Source organism: Mytilus californianus, unplaced genomic scaffold, assembly GCF_021869535.1.
Source record: "Mytilus californianus isolate M0D057914Y unplaced genomic scaffold, xbMytCali1.0.p SCAF_5, whole genome shotgun sequence".
Lineage (NCBI taxonomy): Eukaryota > Metazoa > Mollusca > Bivalvia > Mytilida > Mytilidae > Mytilus > Mytilus californianus.
In genome coordinates, this window is record NW_026262701.1 from 9,677,166 (window position 1) to 9,691,521 (window position 14,356).

The following is a 14,356-nucleotide window of genomic DNA, read 5'->3' on the forward strand; positions in this document are numbered from 1 at the left end:
CGGTCGTATAAAAATAGCTGACTTTCCATAGATATTTCTTGTCCCTGATTATATCCTAACTTGCCTTACAGTAATTTCACACAACTTTACACAGGAGACTTTTTTAGGGTGAAGAGTGGTTTATTTTTTGCAGATAGCAGATATGATTAAGAATAAAGAATTCTTTTAAAACATTGACTGTCAAGAAACTCAATAATAAAAGGCAAATCTCAAAACACGTCATCAAATATGAGTTATGGGGTCTTATTACCCATAATCCTTCACTTGCTTCAATGTCAGTTTCAGAGTATTATGATTTATATCTATAAATGATTAAAAAAAAACATGCAACATAATTTTTCAATTCCTTTCTGTGAGAATCTCCAAAAACAAAATGATCTTACATAAATGAATTCAAATGCTTATTTGCTGCAAATATCTTTTGCATTTTCTGCATACAAAATAATGAAACCTGAATCAAGTGAATGTCAACATTCATAAATCTAACATCTAAAATATCACAACATAACATATAAACATGAAATAAGAGCACTGCACTGTCATCGTGGATGTACTACATCCCATTAGAGTAACATCAATAGATTTGCTTGGTACATACATTTTCTGGCATACTTGGTAATAGCATGCATATATTTTGTTTTAGTTTTCAAAGAAAAATTGTATTACAGAGAAATAACTATAATTTTACATGTTTATTTTTTTTTTTTAAATAAGTCTGCAAACCCATTCCTTTAAAGTTAATTTTCTATAAAAATATGTATACTATATTGTGCTGTAATATTTAAATTTCTGGATTGTGAATTTGTGATCCAACTTTTTCGGGGGGTACTTTAGCAAATCTTATTTTTAATTTTTGCCCTATTTGTAAAAACCTCTCTCAAACTGAAAAAAACAATAAAAAACAACTAAAATTTAATTTTTTTTCACTCTCACTGAATATAATTTATAGCACTATCAATTCTCAAAAATATTTGTTGATTCAAAAAAGTGTAGACCTACAAACTTTTTTTTAAATATTAAGAATGGCATAAAGCAAATATGTATATGGCAAAAATGTATATAACTGATGTACACATCTGACAGTACAGCAATAAAAAGAAGAAAATTTTGATTACAAAGATTGAACTCACTGCTTACAATGTAACATTAAATCCTTTAGAGTTAAATAGTATAAACGAAATACATGTAAACTTATACATGTCATACAATGCACTATTAACTTATACATGTCATACAACGCACTATTAAAAGTAAACATTAATCCACAATTTACACAATAAAATAAGGTATCTGATAAAATAAAAATGAAAGATGTGTTTAACATAAAATAAATACTGCAAATAATTATCACTATCAAAAGTAATCTTTTCTAACCTCTTTGGTGTCTTTGTCAAATACTCATTTTTTAGTCAAGTAAATTATCAACCGACCTTCAACATGTTTAAAAATATATTGCCATGTTAAAAATCTATTTACTGGTTCTGAGGTACTAAATTCAAAATTTTTTTTTAAAGTTTGTAATTTATTCTATGAATATATTAACGTCAACTGGTATTGAGCATCACAGTTTAGTAATCTTTTTTCTAAATATGTCATATGACTTTTAAGAATCGTATGGTTTCAGGTTGATGTACAAAACACTGAACATAGAAATAAAACTAGATAAGTATACAGATCCATTTCATACTGCATTGATTTTACTAATTTAGAAAGCATACATGAATGCTATACAACACTGTTAACCAACTAGATTTTGTGACTTAGGCGAGTAGAAAAATAACATGAATACAAGGATGTTATCTTTGATGTATGAATTGTAACTTGACAGGTCAAAACTAGATATAAGAAAAAGAATGACAGAAAAATGTACACATCCATCCATCTACTGTTCAATCAGTTATACATGAAGTTTACGTAAAACATTGTGAACTCAGCTCAAATCTAAATACAGTGTATATATATAAAAGATTCTGACAACTGATTATACCATTGTATACTGTGGATTCATCATTAGTCATGTGATACAAACTTTTGTGCATTTCTTGGGTCAAGGTGAACCACAAATTTTCTATAGACTTTTATGTCTCGCAAAACCATGATATCAAATATCCCTAAAAATACAATTTTCCCTCAATCCACGAAAATAAATGAATCCACGGTATAGCTGTGAATTAAATAAATATCAAAACTGCAACAAATTCACTAATTGAATCCAGACCCAGGTTTATTTGTAGACACAATTGTTACATAATGAATCAAGCAAAATATTACATGCCTTTATTCAGATCACTTCAATTATAACATACATTTAATTCCAGCAAGGCACTTTTACAGAGCAGATATAAGCATATCAATTTAGTGGTTTGGTACACTATATTACTTTACTACTTTTTTAATGCAAGAATATTGCAATAGTCAAGGCCCTTTTAAAACAGATTTTCTCAAAAAGTGCTTCAATGATGAGTCAAGCCCTTTCCAACTGATCTTTAGAGTTTTTCACATTTTATCATCCTGGAACCTGTTACTGCTGACTATATGGTAAAAGTTTTGCTCATTGTATAAGGCCGTTTATAATCAGTGGTTAACATCCTTGTTTTGTTAATCTTTGTGGATATCATACCACATCTCCTCATTTTTATTTTTATAATAATGAAACATCCCACATTAAAAACTTGATTGATTGTTGGTTGCTTAACTTGAGGATTCTGACTTCAAAGTGAGCAGCGTCTTCTCTGGTCTCAAATGTATGTTGTAGCTGAAAAGTTCTGTAAATGTCAAGTTACATCAATAGATATATCTAACTGTTGTGACTTTGCAATTTTTTGTGGATATTTCTTAACAAAAATATAACCATGTGATGAACATTGTATCATATTTTGTCTAATAGCTATACTATGTATCTCTTTGCAAAATGCACCATCTCAGGAACTATAAGAATAGTGTTAAATGTTCAATATACATATTGTATATATCAGATCATTTCTGTTACCATCGTAACACACATCACACAAAATTCTTCTTATAGTCTGTAATGACTTGTGTATAAAAAATGAAAGCCCAAGTATACTGTTTTATTGTTTGTCTCAGTCTTGTGGATGTTCTGGACATGATCTGTTTCTTTCAAACCATTTGTCTATACACCTAAAACACACAGAATAAAACATTCAGAAGATGCTCGAGCATGTGTTTACTAGTCAAAGATACCTCATATATGACCGAAATAAACTGTTGATACAGAGATGATTATTTTTATTTACTTGAAGAAGTAAATATTAATATACTTATATAGGTAAATTTGTAAGATACTTATACAAGTGTATTTTATTTACTTGTATAGGTAAATTATTTTAATGGCTTAGTTATGTCCCTTAAGACATTCAGATTTTTTTACTTATACAAGTAAAAAGTCATACTATCTTCTTATCTTGAATTTCTCAGGACTTCTTTGCTCTAATAGAATTTTTAATTCTCTGTCCTTTGCAGATGTCTTTACTAATCATTTAAGTGTAATTTCATGGACAATGAAAATCTCATTTGTCTGTTATCTTCAAAACACTGCTCATTTACAAGCCTCCAAGGGGCAATTTTTTAAGGCCTTGCGCAATTATTTAAGAACTTTGCACAATTAGTTTCTTTGTTGAATTAATGAGATGAAACGATGAACTCTAATAAAATATTATGAGCTAACCAGAGAAAAATTGTTAAAGGCATGTTTTAACATCCCAAAACTTGAGAATTTTAGTGATTGTAAAAAAAAATTACTTATTCAAGTAATTTTTTTAAGAAAATTAAGGGGAGATTATTCAAACCTTATAAGAAAATATGAATATAACAAATCTACTTATATAAGTATATTATTATTTACTTCTTCAAGTAAATAAAAATAACTTGTACAAGTAGTACCCCTGACTGACGATATAAATTTCATAAAAATCTAGCAAGAATTGTACACATGAGAGCGCTAACATTTGCAATTTTCCTTATAATTAATGTTTCCAAAGAGCATAAAACTCTTTTAAAAAAAAAAAATAGTTCATGATTTTCGAATCTGTCCGAGACATTGATGATATAAATCTATGATTTAAGTTTCATAGAATTCAGGCAAGAATTGTACATGTGAAAGCAGTATCAAGATTGGACGGACAGATGAACGGACGGATGACCGTTATTTCTATGTCCCCAGGAACATGTCGTGCAGGGGACAAACATGAGCAGAAATATCATACATGTTTTATTACTATTATGTTAATACAATGTATTAAACTTTAGCTGACTTGATAAACTTACGCTTTATGATATATACATAGGCATGGTAATCGTGCTATAGTGTCTCCTTGATTTAATTCATCAAAACATATCACACATTCTCCTTTGTCTTCTGTAAGAACATCTTCTGCAAATAAATATGCCACTTGACAATACTTGATTATATTATACACAACATGTAATTTTATTTATTTTTAAGAGTACTTTGTGATTATTTACCATGTAATTATACAAGCATGTTATAAAAGAGATTATGGGCTCTGAGCCGCTCTATTGGCACTAAAATCAAGTGTCTTTCAAATTGGTTTTTATTTGCAAAATTGAAAGTTGAGACTATGTACTTTTATTAAAATTTGAAGTTATGTACCGGTATACACTTTTCATATGAAAAGTAAAAAGTCAAAAATTCACATGTGAAAGTAAAATGGCAAAGGGTAGAATTTTTTACTTTTTACTTTCACGTGTGTAGAAACAATAGACAGCACAAGTGTGGCCCAAGCAGACATACTTACACAAAGTGTATTTTGTGTTTATCTATTCAATTGCAAAATATTTTTCTGTTTGAACCTGAGCTTTAATATAATATTTAGCAACAAAAATGTTTCCATAGTACACGGATGCCCCACTCATACTATCATTTTCTATGTTCAGTGGACCATGAAATTGGGCTCAAAACCCTAATTTGGCAATAAAATTAGAAAGATCATATCATAGGGAACATTGGTACTAAGTTTCAAGTTGATTGGACTTCAACTTCATCAATAAACTGCTTCGCTGAGCGCAGCTGGATACGCCAGCAGAGGTACAACCCTGAATAGTTGGGGCAAAAATGGACACAATATTCAAGCTTGATACGGGTCTGAATTTGGATTGTAATTAAATATTTGACATATAATAGGTTTCTGAATAATTGTAGTCAAAGAACTTGAAATTGGTTATATGAATTGAATTTATATTCAATTTTAAAGATTTCTTGCTGTTGTGCAATACACTATGCTGTTGCACAATACTTACTAAATCTGTTGTCATACTACAAACAAATAAAATTTATAAAATTCTAAAGGGACCTTACATCAATAGATATAATCAATTCCCCAAAGTTTCATAAGAATTGCTGAAAGCATTTTTGAGTTATTGTCTGAAAACTGGAAAATCCCCCCTTTTTTAATGAATAAAACCCCATAACTCGGAAATGTAAAATCTAAAATTTATAAAATTCTAAAGGGAGCTAAGGGATCATAGATTTATTCTAACGAGGAAGCTCCGAGCATGCTCGGAGGATGCTCAGAGCTTTTTCAGTAGGCTCTTCTCTGCAGTTTATGTGAAAATAATTATCATGATCCATTAAGATGTCAATCAAATCTACACCACTTCTATAATAAGGAAAGTTGAGCATTATAGAGGAAGCTCAATTAACACCTGTGTAAACATCTAATCTATTCAAATACATTTTGCCTGAAATTTTACAAAACTATAGAATAGATTAGAAATTCTTCAACAGTACTGTGTAATGCTTGGAAAGAAATCTCATGTCTCCACAAAAAGTGAAAGTCATTTGACAAAAAATATACAATTATTATATTTTTAAAATAATCATTTCTTTTTTTATAATAAAAAAAAATCTCAAATTATATAATTAGATGATATGATTTAAATATAGTTTATATTATATAATATGCTACATAAAAGTTATCAAGACACAAACAATAGTCAGTGGGCGATACTAAAAGAGTTATTTTTTTTAGTTACTTATATTAATAGGTATTTTTTGTTTTTTTAAATTATTTGATATAATCTCAATTGTTATTTTAAATGACAAAAGTGGACTAAATGTAGTTTTTAAGAATTTTTATATCATTTCATTAAGTAAAATTAAGTATTTATCCAACTTGAGATGAGTATAGAGAGATTACTTTAAAAATAATGACAAAAATATTACTTTTATAAATTATTTTATACATCTTCGAAAAACTAAGCATACTTACAATTATTTAAGGAACATATGTAATTGTTTTTGATAAATATTTCAAATTATAAATAACTTCATGTCTTAATTAAATCACAAGGTTCCATCCATTTATATTTGTTCATCTCTAAGATTTTGAAGGAAAATGTTATTTTAATAGCCCCAAGAGACCAATCTATGACCAAGAAGTGTGGCATCAGAAAGGCAATTAGTGTTTCAGGAGGATTTAAATAGTTTTATACTGCATGGGGAAAATAACCAGATGTGAAAATTTGTTAAAGCTTGTAGACCTGTATGAATGGACACCTATAGAAATAATATTAACAGAAGTTACTTATTCATGATATATAAGTAATATTTGAAACAACCTTGTTTTCAATATAACTTGTATAGGTTATTTTGAAAATTACTAGTTTAAGTAATGCCCTTAACTAAACAATGGTATTTTTTTTATAACATAGCAAAGTTAGTTTTTTATATAAAATATTTTTGCAATTTTAGGGGACATGACTACTAAAGCTTGTAAACAGAGAAAAAAAAAGGGGGATAGAATTTGGTTGGTTAATTCTGGTGATGTCTTCTTTCTTATATGCACAGAAAAATTATGTTGTTTTATTACTATAGAACAGGACAAGAAAAAACTTTACTCATGTCAAGTATTTCTTTATTTAAAACATAGATAAATTCTGCACATATTTTTGGAAAAATACCAATTAAACAAAGACTGATAGGGGGAAACAAATTTATATTAGATTTTCATTCAAGTACAGGTCAGGATAAAACTTCACTTATATAATTATGCTAAGTATTTCTTTATTTAAAATAAAACCAAATCTGCACAATTATAAAAAAAATTACAATTAAAGTGAGACGTACTAGAGGGAAAACAATGGTGGTATTACCTCCTCAACTTTTCTTAGAGTAGCCATAATTTTTTTTATAAAAAACTAACTTTGCTATTTTATAAAAAAAAAAAAAAATCATTGTTTTAATAGTTAGGGGCATTACTTAAACAAGTAATTTTCAAAATTACTTATACAAGTTACATTGAAAACAAGGTTGTTTCAAATATTACTTATATATCATGAATAAGTAACTTCTGTTAATATTATTTCTATAGGTCTCCATTCATACAGGTTTTACAAGCTTTACCAAATTTTCACATCTGGTTATTTTCCCCATGCAGTATAAAACTATTTAAATCCTCCTGAAACACTAATTGCCTTTCTGATGCCACACTTCTTGGTCAAAGATTGGTCTCTTGGGGCTATTAAAATAACATTTTCCTTTAAAATCTTAGAGATGAACAAATATAAATGGATGGAACTTTGTGATTTAATTAAGACTTGAAGTTATTTATAATTTGAAATCTTTATCAAAAAAAATTACATATGTTCCTTAAATAATTGTAAGTATGCTTAGTTTTTCGAAGATGTATGAAATAATTTATAAAAGTAATATTTTTGTCATTATTTTTAAAGTAATCTCTCTACTCATCTCAAGTTGGATAAATACTTAATTTTACTTAATGAAATGATGACAAAATTCTTAAAAACTACATTTAGTCCACTTTTGACATTTAAAATAACTATTGAGTTTATATCAAATAATTAAAAAAAAAAAAAAAATACCTATTAATATATATTAAGTAACTAAAAAAAATAACTTGTTTAGTATCGCCCCCTGACTGTTGTTTGTGTCTTGATAACTTTTATGTAGCATATTATATAATATAAACTATATTTAAATCATATCATCTAATTATAAGATTTGAGAATTTTTTTTATTATAAAAAAAGAAATGATTAATAGATATAATAATTGTATATTTTTTGTTAAATGACTTTCACTTTTTTGTGGAGACTTGAGATTTCTTTCCAAGCATTACACAGTACTGTTGAAGAATTTCTTATCTTTTCTATAATTTGTAAAATGTCATGCAAAATGTATTTGAATAGATCAGTTGTTTACACAGGTGTTAATTGAGCTTCCTCTATAATGCTCAACTTTCCTTATTATAGAAGTGGTGTAGATTTGATTGACATCTTAATGGATCATGATAATTATTTTCACATAAACTGCAGAGAAGAGCCTACTGAAAAAGCTCCGAGCATCCTCCGAGCATGCTCGGAGCTTCCTCGTAAGAATAAATCTATGATCCCTAACATCTATAGATATCAACAATTCATCAAAGTTTCATGAGAACTGCTGAAAGAATTTTTGAGTTATTGTCCGAAAACTGGAAAATCCCCCTTTTTTTTATGAATAAAACCCAGTAACTTGGAAACGTAAAATCTAAAATTTCTAAAAATCAAAAGGGAGCTCATGTCAATACTACAATAGCCAATTCACCAAAGTTTTATGCAAATTGGTTAAAGCGTTTTTGAGTTAATGTCCGACATGTTGACGACGGACGGACAACGGTATACCATAATACGTTCCGTAAACGGGCGTATAAAAACTACCTTGACCAAAAACTTTAACCTGAAGCGGGAAAGACATACGGACGGACAAACGAACGGATGCACAGACCAGAAAACATAATGCCCCTACTACTATCTTAAGTGGGGCATAAAAATGTTCCTACAATAATGAATAAAAGGCTAAGCTTGGTATATGTCAATGAGGCATTTATCCTACAACAAATATAACCAAAAGGCTTCCAGAGGGCCACATAGTCTTACACAATAGACAATTGTCTACTTCCAGGGGACAACATAGTCTTACACAATAGACAGTTGTCTACTTCCAGAGGACAACATAGTCTTACACAATAGACAATTGTCTACTTCCAGAGGACAACATAGTCTTAAACAATGGACAATTGTCTACTTCCGGAGGGCCACATAGTCTCATACAATGGACAATTGTCTACTTCCAGAGGGCCACATAGTCTTACACAATAGACAATTGTATACTTCCAGAGGGCCACATAGTCTTACACAATAGACAATTTTCTACTTCCAGAGGACAACATAGTCTTACACAATGGACAATTGTCTACTTCCAGAGGACAACATAGTCTTACACAATAGACAATTGTCTACTTCCAGAGGACAACATAGTCTTACACAATGGACAATTGTCTACTTCCAGAGGACAACATAGTCTTACACAATGGACAATTGTCTACTTCCAGAGGACAACATAGTCTTAAACAATGGACAATTGTCTACTTCCCGAGGCCAACATAGTCTTACACAATAGACAATTGTCTACTTCCCGAGGACAACATAGTCTTACACAATAGACAATTGTCTACTTCCAGAGGACAACATAGTCTTACACAATGGACAATTGTCTACTTCCAGAGGACAACATAGTCTAGCACAATGGACAATTGTCTACTTCCAGAGGACAACATAGTCTTATACAATGGACAATTGTCTTCTTCCAGAGGACATCATAGTCTTACACAATGGGCAATTGTCACTTCCAGAGGACAACATAGTCTAACACAATGGACAATTGTCTACTTCCAGAGGACAACATAGTCTTATACAATGGACAATTGTCTACTTCCAGAGGACAACATAGTCTTACACAATGGACAATTGTCCACATCCAAAGGACAACATAGTCTTACACAATAGACAATTGTCTACTTCCAGAGGACAACATTGTCTCACACAATAGACAATTGTCCACTTCCAGAGGACAACAGAGTCTTACACAATGGACAATTGTCTACTTCCAGAGGACAACATAGTCTTACACAATAGACAATTGTCTACTTCCAGAGGATAACATAGTCTTACACTATAGACAATTGTCCACTTAAAGAGGACAACATAGTCTTACACAATAGACAATTGTCCACTTCCAGAGGACAACATAGTCTTACACAATAGACAATTGTCTATACAATATGTCATCTAAATAGTCCCTGGTTCTATAACAGTTGCACAATTATAACCATGAAAACTGAAAATGAATAAACAAAATGATTCTTAACAATATGTAAATAGCAAATATTTCCCCTGAACAGAAATCTGACAAAAAGAGTATATTTCTGTTGAGAGTACCAACTTATTTCCAGGCAACATGGACACACAGGTATATATACTGAAATATTCTGGGAACAGCTGGTATCTTTATATGTAATGGTCAAGCATGGTCAAGGTAGTGACAAACCTATAAAATAATAATCTGGTAAAAACAGTGTCTTTTGGGTTCATAAAATCAATAACAATTTACAGAAATACATTTACCCAATTCTTGGAATTGGAAAGTCCTGAAAAATATTTTTTCCAAGGATGAAAGTTTTAAGAGTTTTAGAATGTTTTATTTTTTATGATTTAGATGACAATATCTTACCATTATAAGTAATCCTAGGTTTGGTTAAACATATGACTAGGTGACATTCCAAATCATCTGGGGGCACAAATTTGGAACACACAGGACACTTTATACCTATAATGGAAATAAACAAAATGTCAGGGAATTGAAACTCTGGAACACACAGGACACTTTATACCTAGAATAGAAATCAACAAAATGTGAAGGAATGGTCAAAATCTTACAGATGGAAAGTCTGGAACACACAGGACACTATACCTAAAATAGAAATCAACAAAATGTTAGGGAATGGTCAAAACCCTCAAGATGAAAACTCTGGAACACACAGGATAACTATCTTTCTTTTTAAAAGAACTATAAACTTATTGTTACAGCCTGAGTGTTATTAGCTTTGGACATACTAAAGTATGAAATGTTTTTGCTGAAGTTCAATCAAAGTTTTAACTCCTGATCAATTTATGCAAGATTTTGCAGTAAAAGGCTGCATTCATTTTTCAAATAAAGACATGTGTAATACTGTATAATGGTTTATGTTCAGTGTAGCAGACAGTAGATGTTGCTGATCATTTGTGAAATAACACGAAAAGCCAAGATATTATAACAAGTTAATGTGACTCATTCATGAATGATTTCTAAATCACTGATTCAAGTAACAATTTGGCCACAAATGTTGGAAGTGAGAGTTGTCTTTCTTTAATAATCACCTATTTAAGTAGTACAAATAAATCACTAGACTAAGTGATTTAATTTTATTGTAGCTTTAAATATACAATACTAATGATCCAGGAACTAATTATGTTGCTAAAATTATCAGAACCAACATCTGTGTTGATGGGATGACCGGTCATGTCAGGTGATGACTTTGTACTAAATCTGGGATAATGACATAAAAGTCACTTGTTTAAGTATCATACTTGTACCTCTATTTTCTTCCAAAAAATCACTTCTTTAAGTATTATTATTTTAATAACCCCCACTAATTTCAACACCCCCGAACAGTGAAATTTTGATCGGGAACAGTAAAATTTCATTACATAATCTGTAAGATGAAACCTTGAATTTTACAGGAAAAATACTCCCACTGCTGGGAAAAATCTGTTAAGAAAGTACCACTTCATTATGTAAAGCCTTCATCAGAGCATTTTTTCAACAAAAATAGAATTTACAGCTAAAAGGCGTAAACCTTTCTACTTAAAAGAAGCAAAAGGTTCATTTTTTTCAATTTTACAAATACATGTAATATTAAGATATATTCTAAACCTATGCGTTTAAAATTTTGGAAAAACTACAAAATCACAATTTGTGACAAAATTTCGAATTTGCTACATAAATAAGTGAATTTATAAATCACGTATTTCAGTTTTTCCCCTGACTGGTATACTCGGCTATAAAAGGCCCCCCTGACATGAAAAATGTAAAACAATACAATTGAAAAAATTAATGGCCTAATTTATAACAAAACAAATATGGCAAACATGAACCAATGACAACCACTGAACTACAGGCTCCTGACTTGGGACAGACACAAACATTTTTGTAAAGAGTGTGGCGGGTTTAAACATGGGGCAAAAAAGTCGCTTTTAAGGTCTGTCACTTCACTTTGCCTAACCGTCAAAAGCGAGATCTAGTCCCTCTGGTGTTCTAAATAGTCGTTTTGGTCATCAGCAATTTTCCATTTTTACCAAGTCAATAAAACAGCATTTTTTTATTTATAAGTAAAGAAATTCAAAGAAGCAATGATTTATTGCTATAGAAAAGCTCTGAAAGTATTGACTTTACAGATTGGTTGTATGTTATTTCAAAGAAACAACTTTAATGAGGTATTTTCTTTCACTTCCCGTAATTGTTACTCGAAAGCGTATATCAAAACATTCTGATTTTCGGCAATATAAGTTTGTTTCTTCATTAGAACGTGATAAAAATTGCCTTTAAGTAATGTTTCATCCATTTATTGCATTAAAAGCATCATATTCCTTTTCAAATCCCTTGTCAAACATTGTTTATTTTCTTTAATTTTCTTCGACCGCCATCGTATGTTCTGGTTGATACCTCCCTTATTCGGAACTCCCCTCGAAAGCTGCTATGGTACAGTGGTATCCATGAACACTCCCTCACAGGATTAGTGGAGATGTGTCACTAACATATATGTACAACCCACCACCAAGAACAAAATCCCCAACACAACACCCCGGGAGTGCTAGGACACCGGAAAGTCTGTTATAATGGTGGAGGAAGCCAAAGTACTAGGAGAGAACCACTGGGCAACTGGGCGTGAACAGACAAACCAAAGAGATATCTGAAGATTGATCTCCTGGTCAAAGTCAGGGACCACTTCGACCAACCGAGGCCCCCAAAGTACCCATTCTAGTTTAAACTCCTGTATAGGTGAAAATCTCCCTTCTAGTGTACTGAAATTTCCAGCGCTCTGAGTCAGGATCGAACCCAGGACCTTCAGCACTGTAGCCATTGGTTTTAACCACTAGACCAACAACCCACACATGATATATTGAAATATTTGTATTTGGATTCATCGAAAGCGGATCAGCTATGACCGAAATCTGCATTCTTAGGATGATAACCACAGACGCACCAATGGAACAACTGACAGAAGAATAATGATCCCAAAAGTTAAAATTTTGTATTCCACGCGCATACAAAACTTTTGGTTAGATCTCCTTCCTAAATGTTTATATTTCCATGTAAATGCATTGTTTCAATTTATTGATTAAATTTGCTTAACTTTGTTAAATTTATATATCTTTTTAATGAGAAACAAAATATTTCATAAACATGATAAACAGAATAGTTTTTTGGTTGAATTTTAATTGTTATATGATGCTTTCTTTTCTTTTTTGCTATAAAAAAGATCTTTTTAGTGCTAGATATATAGTTGGAAGTTTCTGACTAGTGGAAAAAATATAATTGAGTTACTATAAATGATTATTAAAGACATACATTGTAAACTGAAACAACTGTTACTTTAATTGTATTATCAGGTACATGTGTACAATGTATGAATTGAAAAATATAAAAGTTATAAAAACAGAATTAAATAAATAGGATGCTCTTTATATTATGGCAAAAACAAAACATTGTAGTGCCACGAGCGAATGAGCACTTCTCTTTCAAGTCTCACCACTTCTCCGTATCAGTTTCAAAAAGAGAAGTCACTTCTCCCTATAATTCTGAAGTAGTGTGAGCCCTGGAAGGCGCCAACCATTGAGCAACATTATTTGTTCTAAAAGTTCTTTCACAATTGTAGGTACATGTCTTAACAATTTTTCTTAGTATACATGTCCCTTCTCATACTCACCATGAAGGGCAAATAAATGTAATGGTAAAGAATGTGCTATGTTAGTTCTGCCAAAGATGGGGCCATCCTCAGGGGTACTAGAATCCGAGTCTGGAGAACCAGCTCCTCTCGCATCACCATTCCCATTTGGAATCCCCATTGAAGAACCTGCAACAAATGCACCAAGACTTCGTGCTCTCTGACGAGCGCCATTAGCTGTGCCAGACAACCCCATTTCAGAAGCACCATGACTTGTTCCAGGAGCACTTCCAGAAAAAGTTCGACCCCTTGGAGTGTTTGTACTTTGTTTTCCTCCCATTTTATTACGACATTTCTTTTGAAATCATAGTATCTTTTCTTACAACTGTCAAATTAAGGTAAGGGATACACGTTTTCATTTTCATTATAAATTGTTTGTTTATGTGGAATCATTGTCTTCCGCCATGTTGTCTTCCCTGTTTGCGTCATGGAACCAACACAAAAAATGACGTCAGTCATGTGATCAAAGTAAACTGAAACAAACTAAATGATAAT

The 14,356-nt window shown here is 31.0% G+C and overlaps 1 protein-coding gene across 1 annotated transcript; it reads right to left on the minus strand.

Moving 5' to 3' along the window:
• Positions 1–677: 677 nt before the first annotated feature.
• Positions 678–14,297, minus strand: LOC127700584 (E3 ubiquitin-protein ligase ZNRF2-like). Its single transcript, XM_052204134.1, has 4 exons — positions 13,844–14,297; positions 10,549–10,644; positions 4,288–4,393; positions 678–3,141 (listed from the first exon to the last, which is right to left on the minus strand). Exons 1-4 carry the CDS (start codon positions 14,139–14,141, stop codon positions 3,084–3,086), a joined length of 558 nt encoding a protein of 185 aa, XP_052060094.1. The 5' UTR covers positions 14,142–14,297; the 3' UTR covers positions 678–3,083.
• Positions 14,298–14,356: the final 59 nt, after the last annotated feature.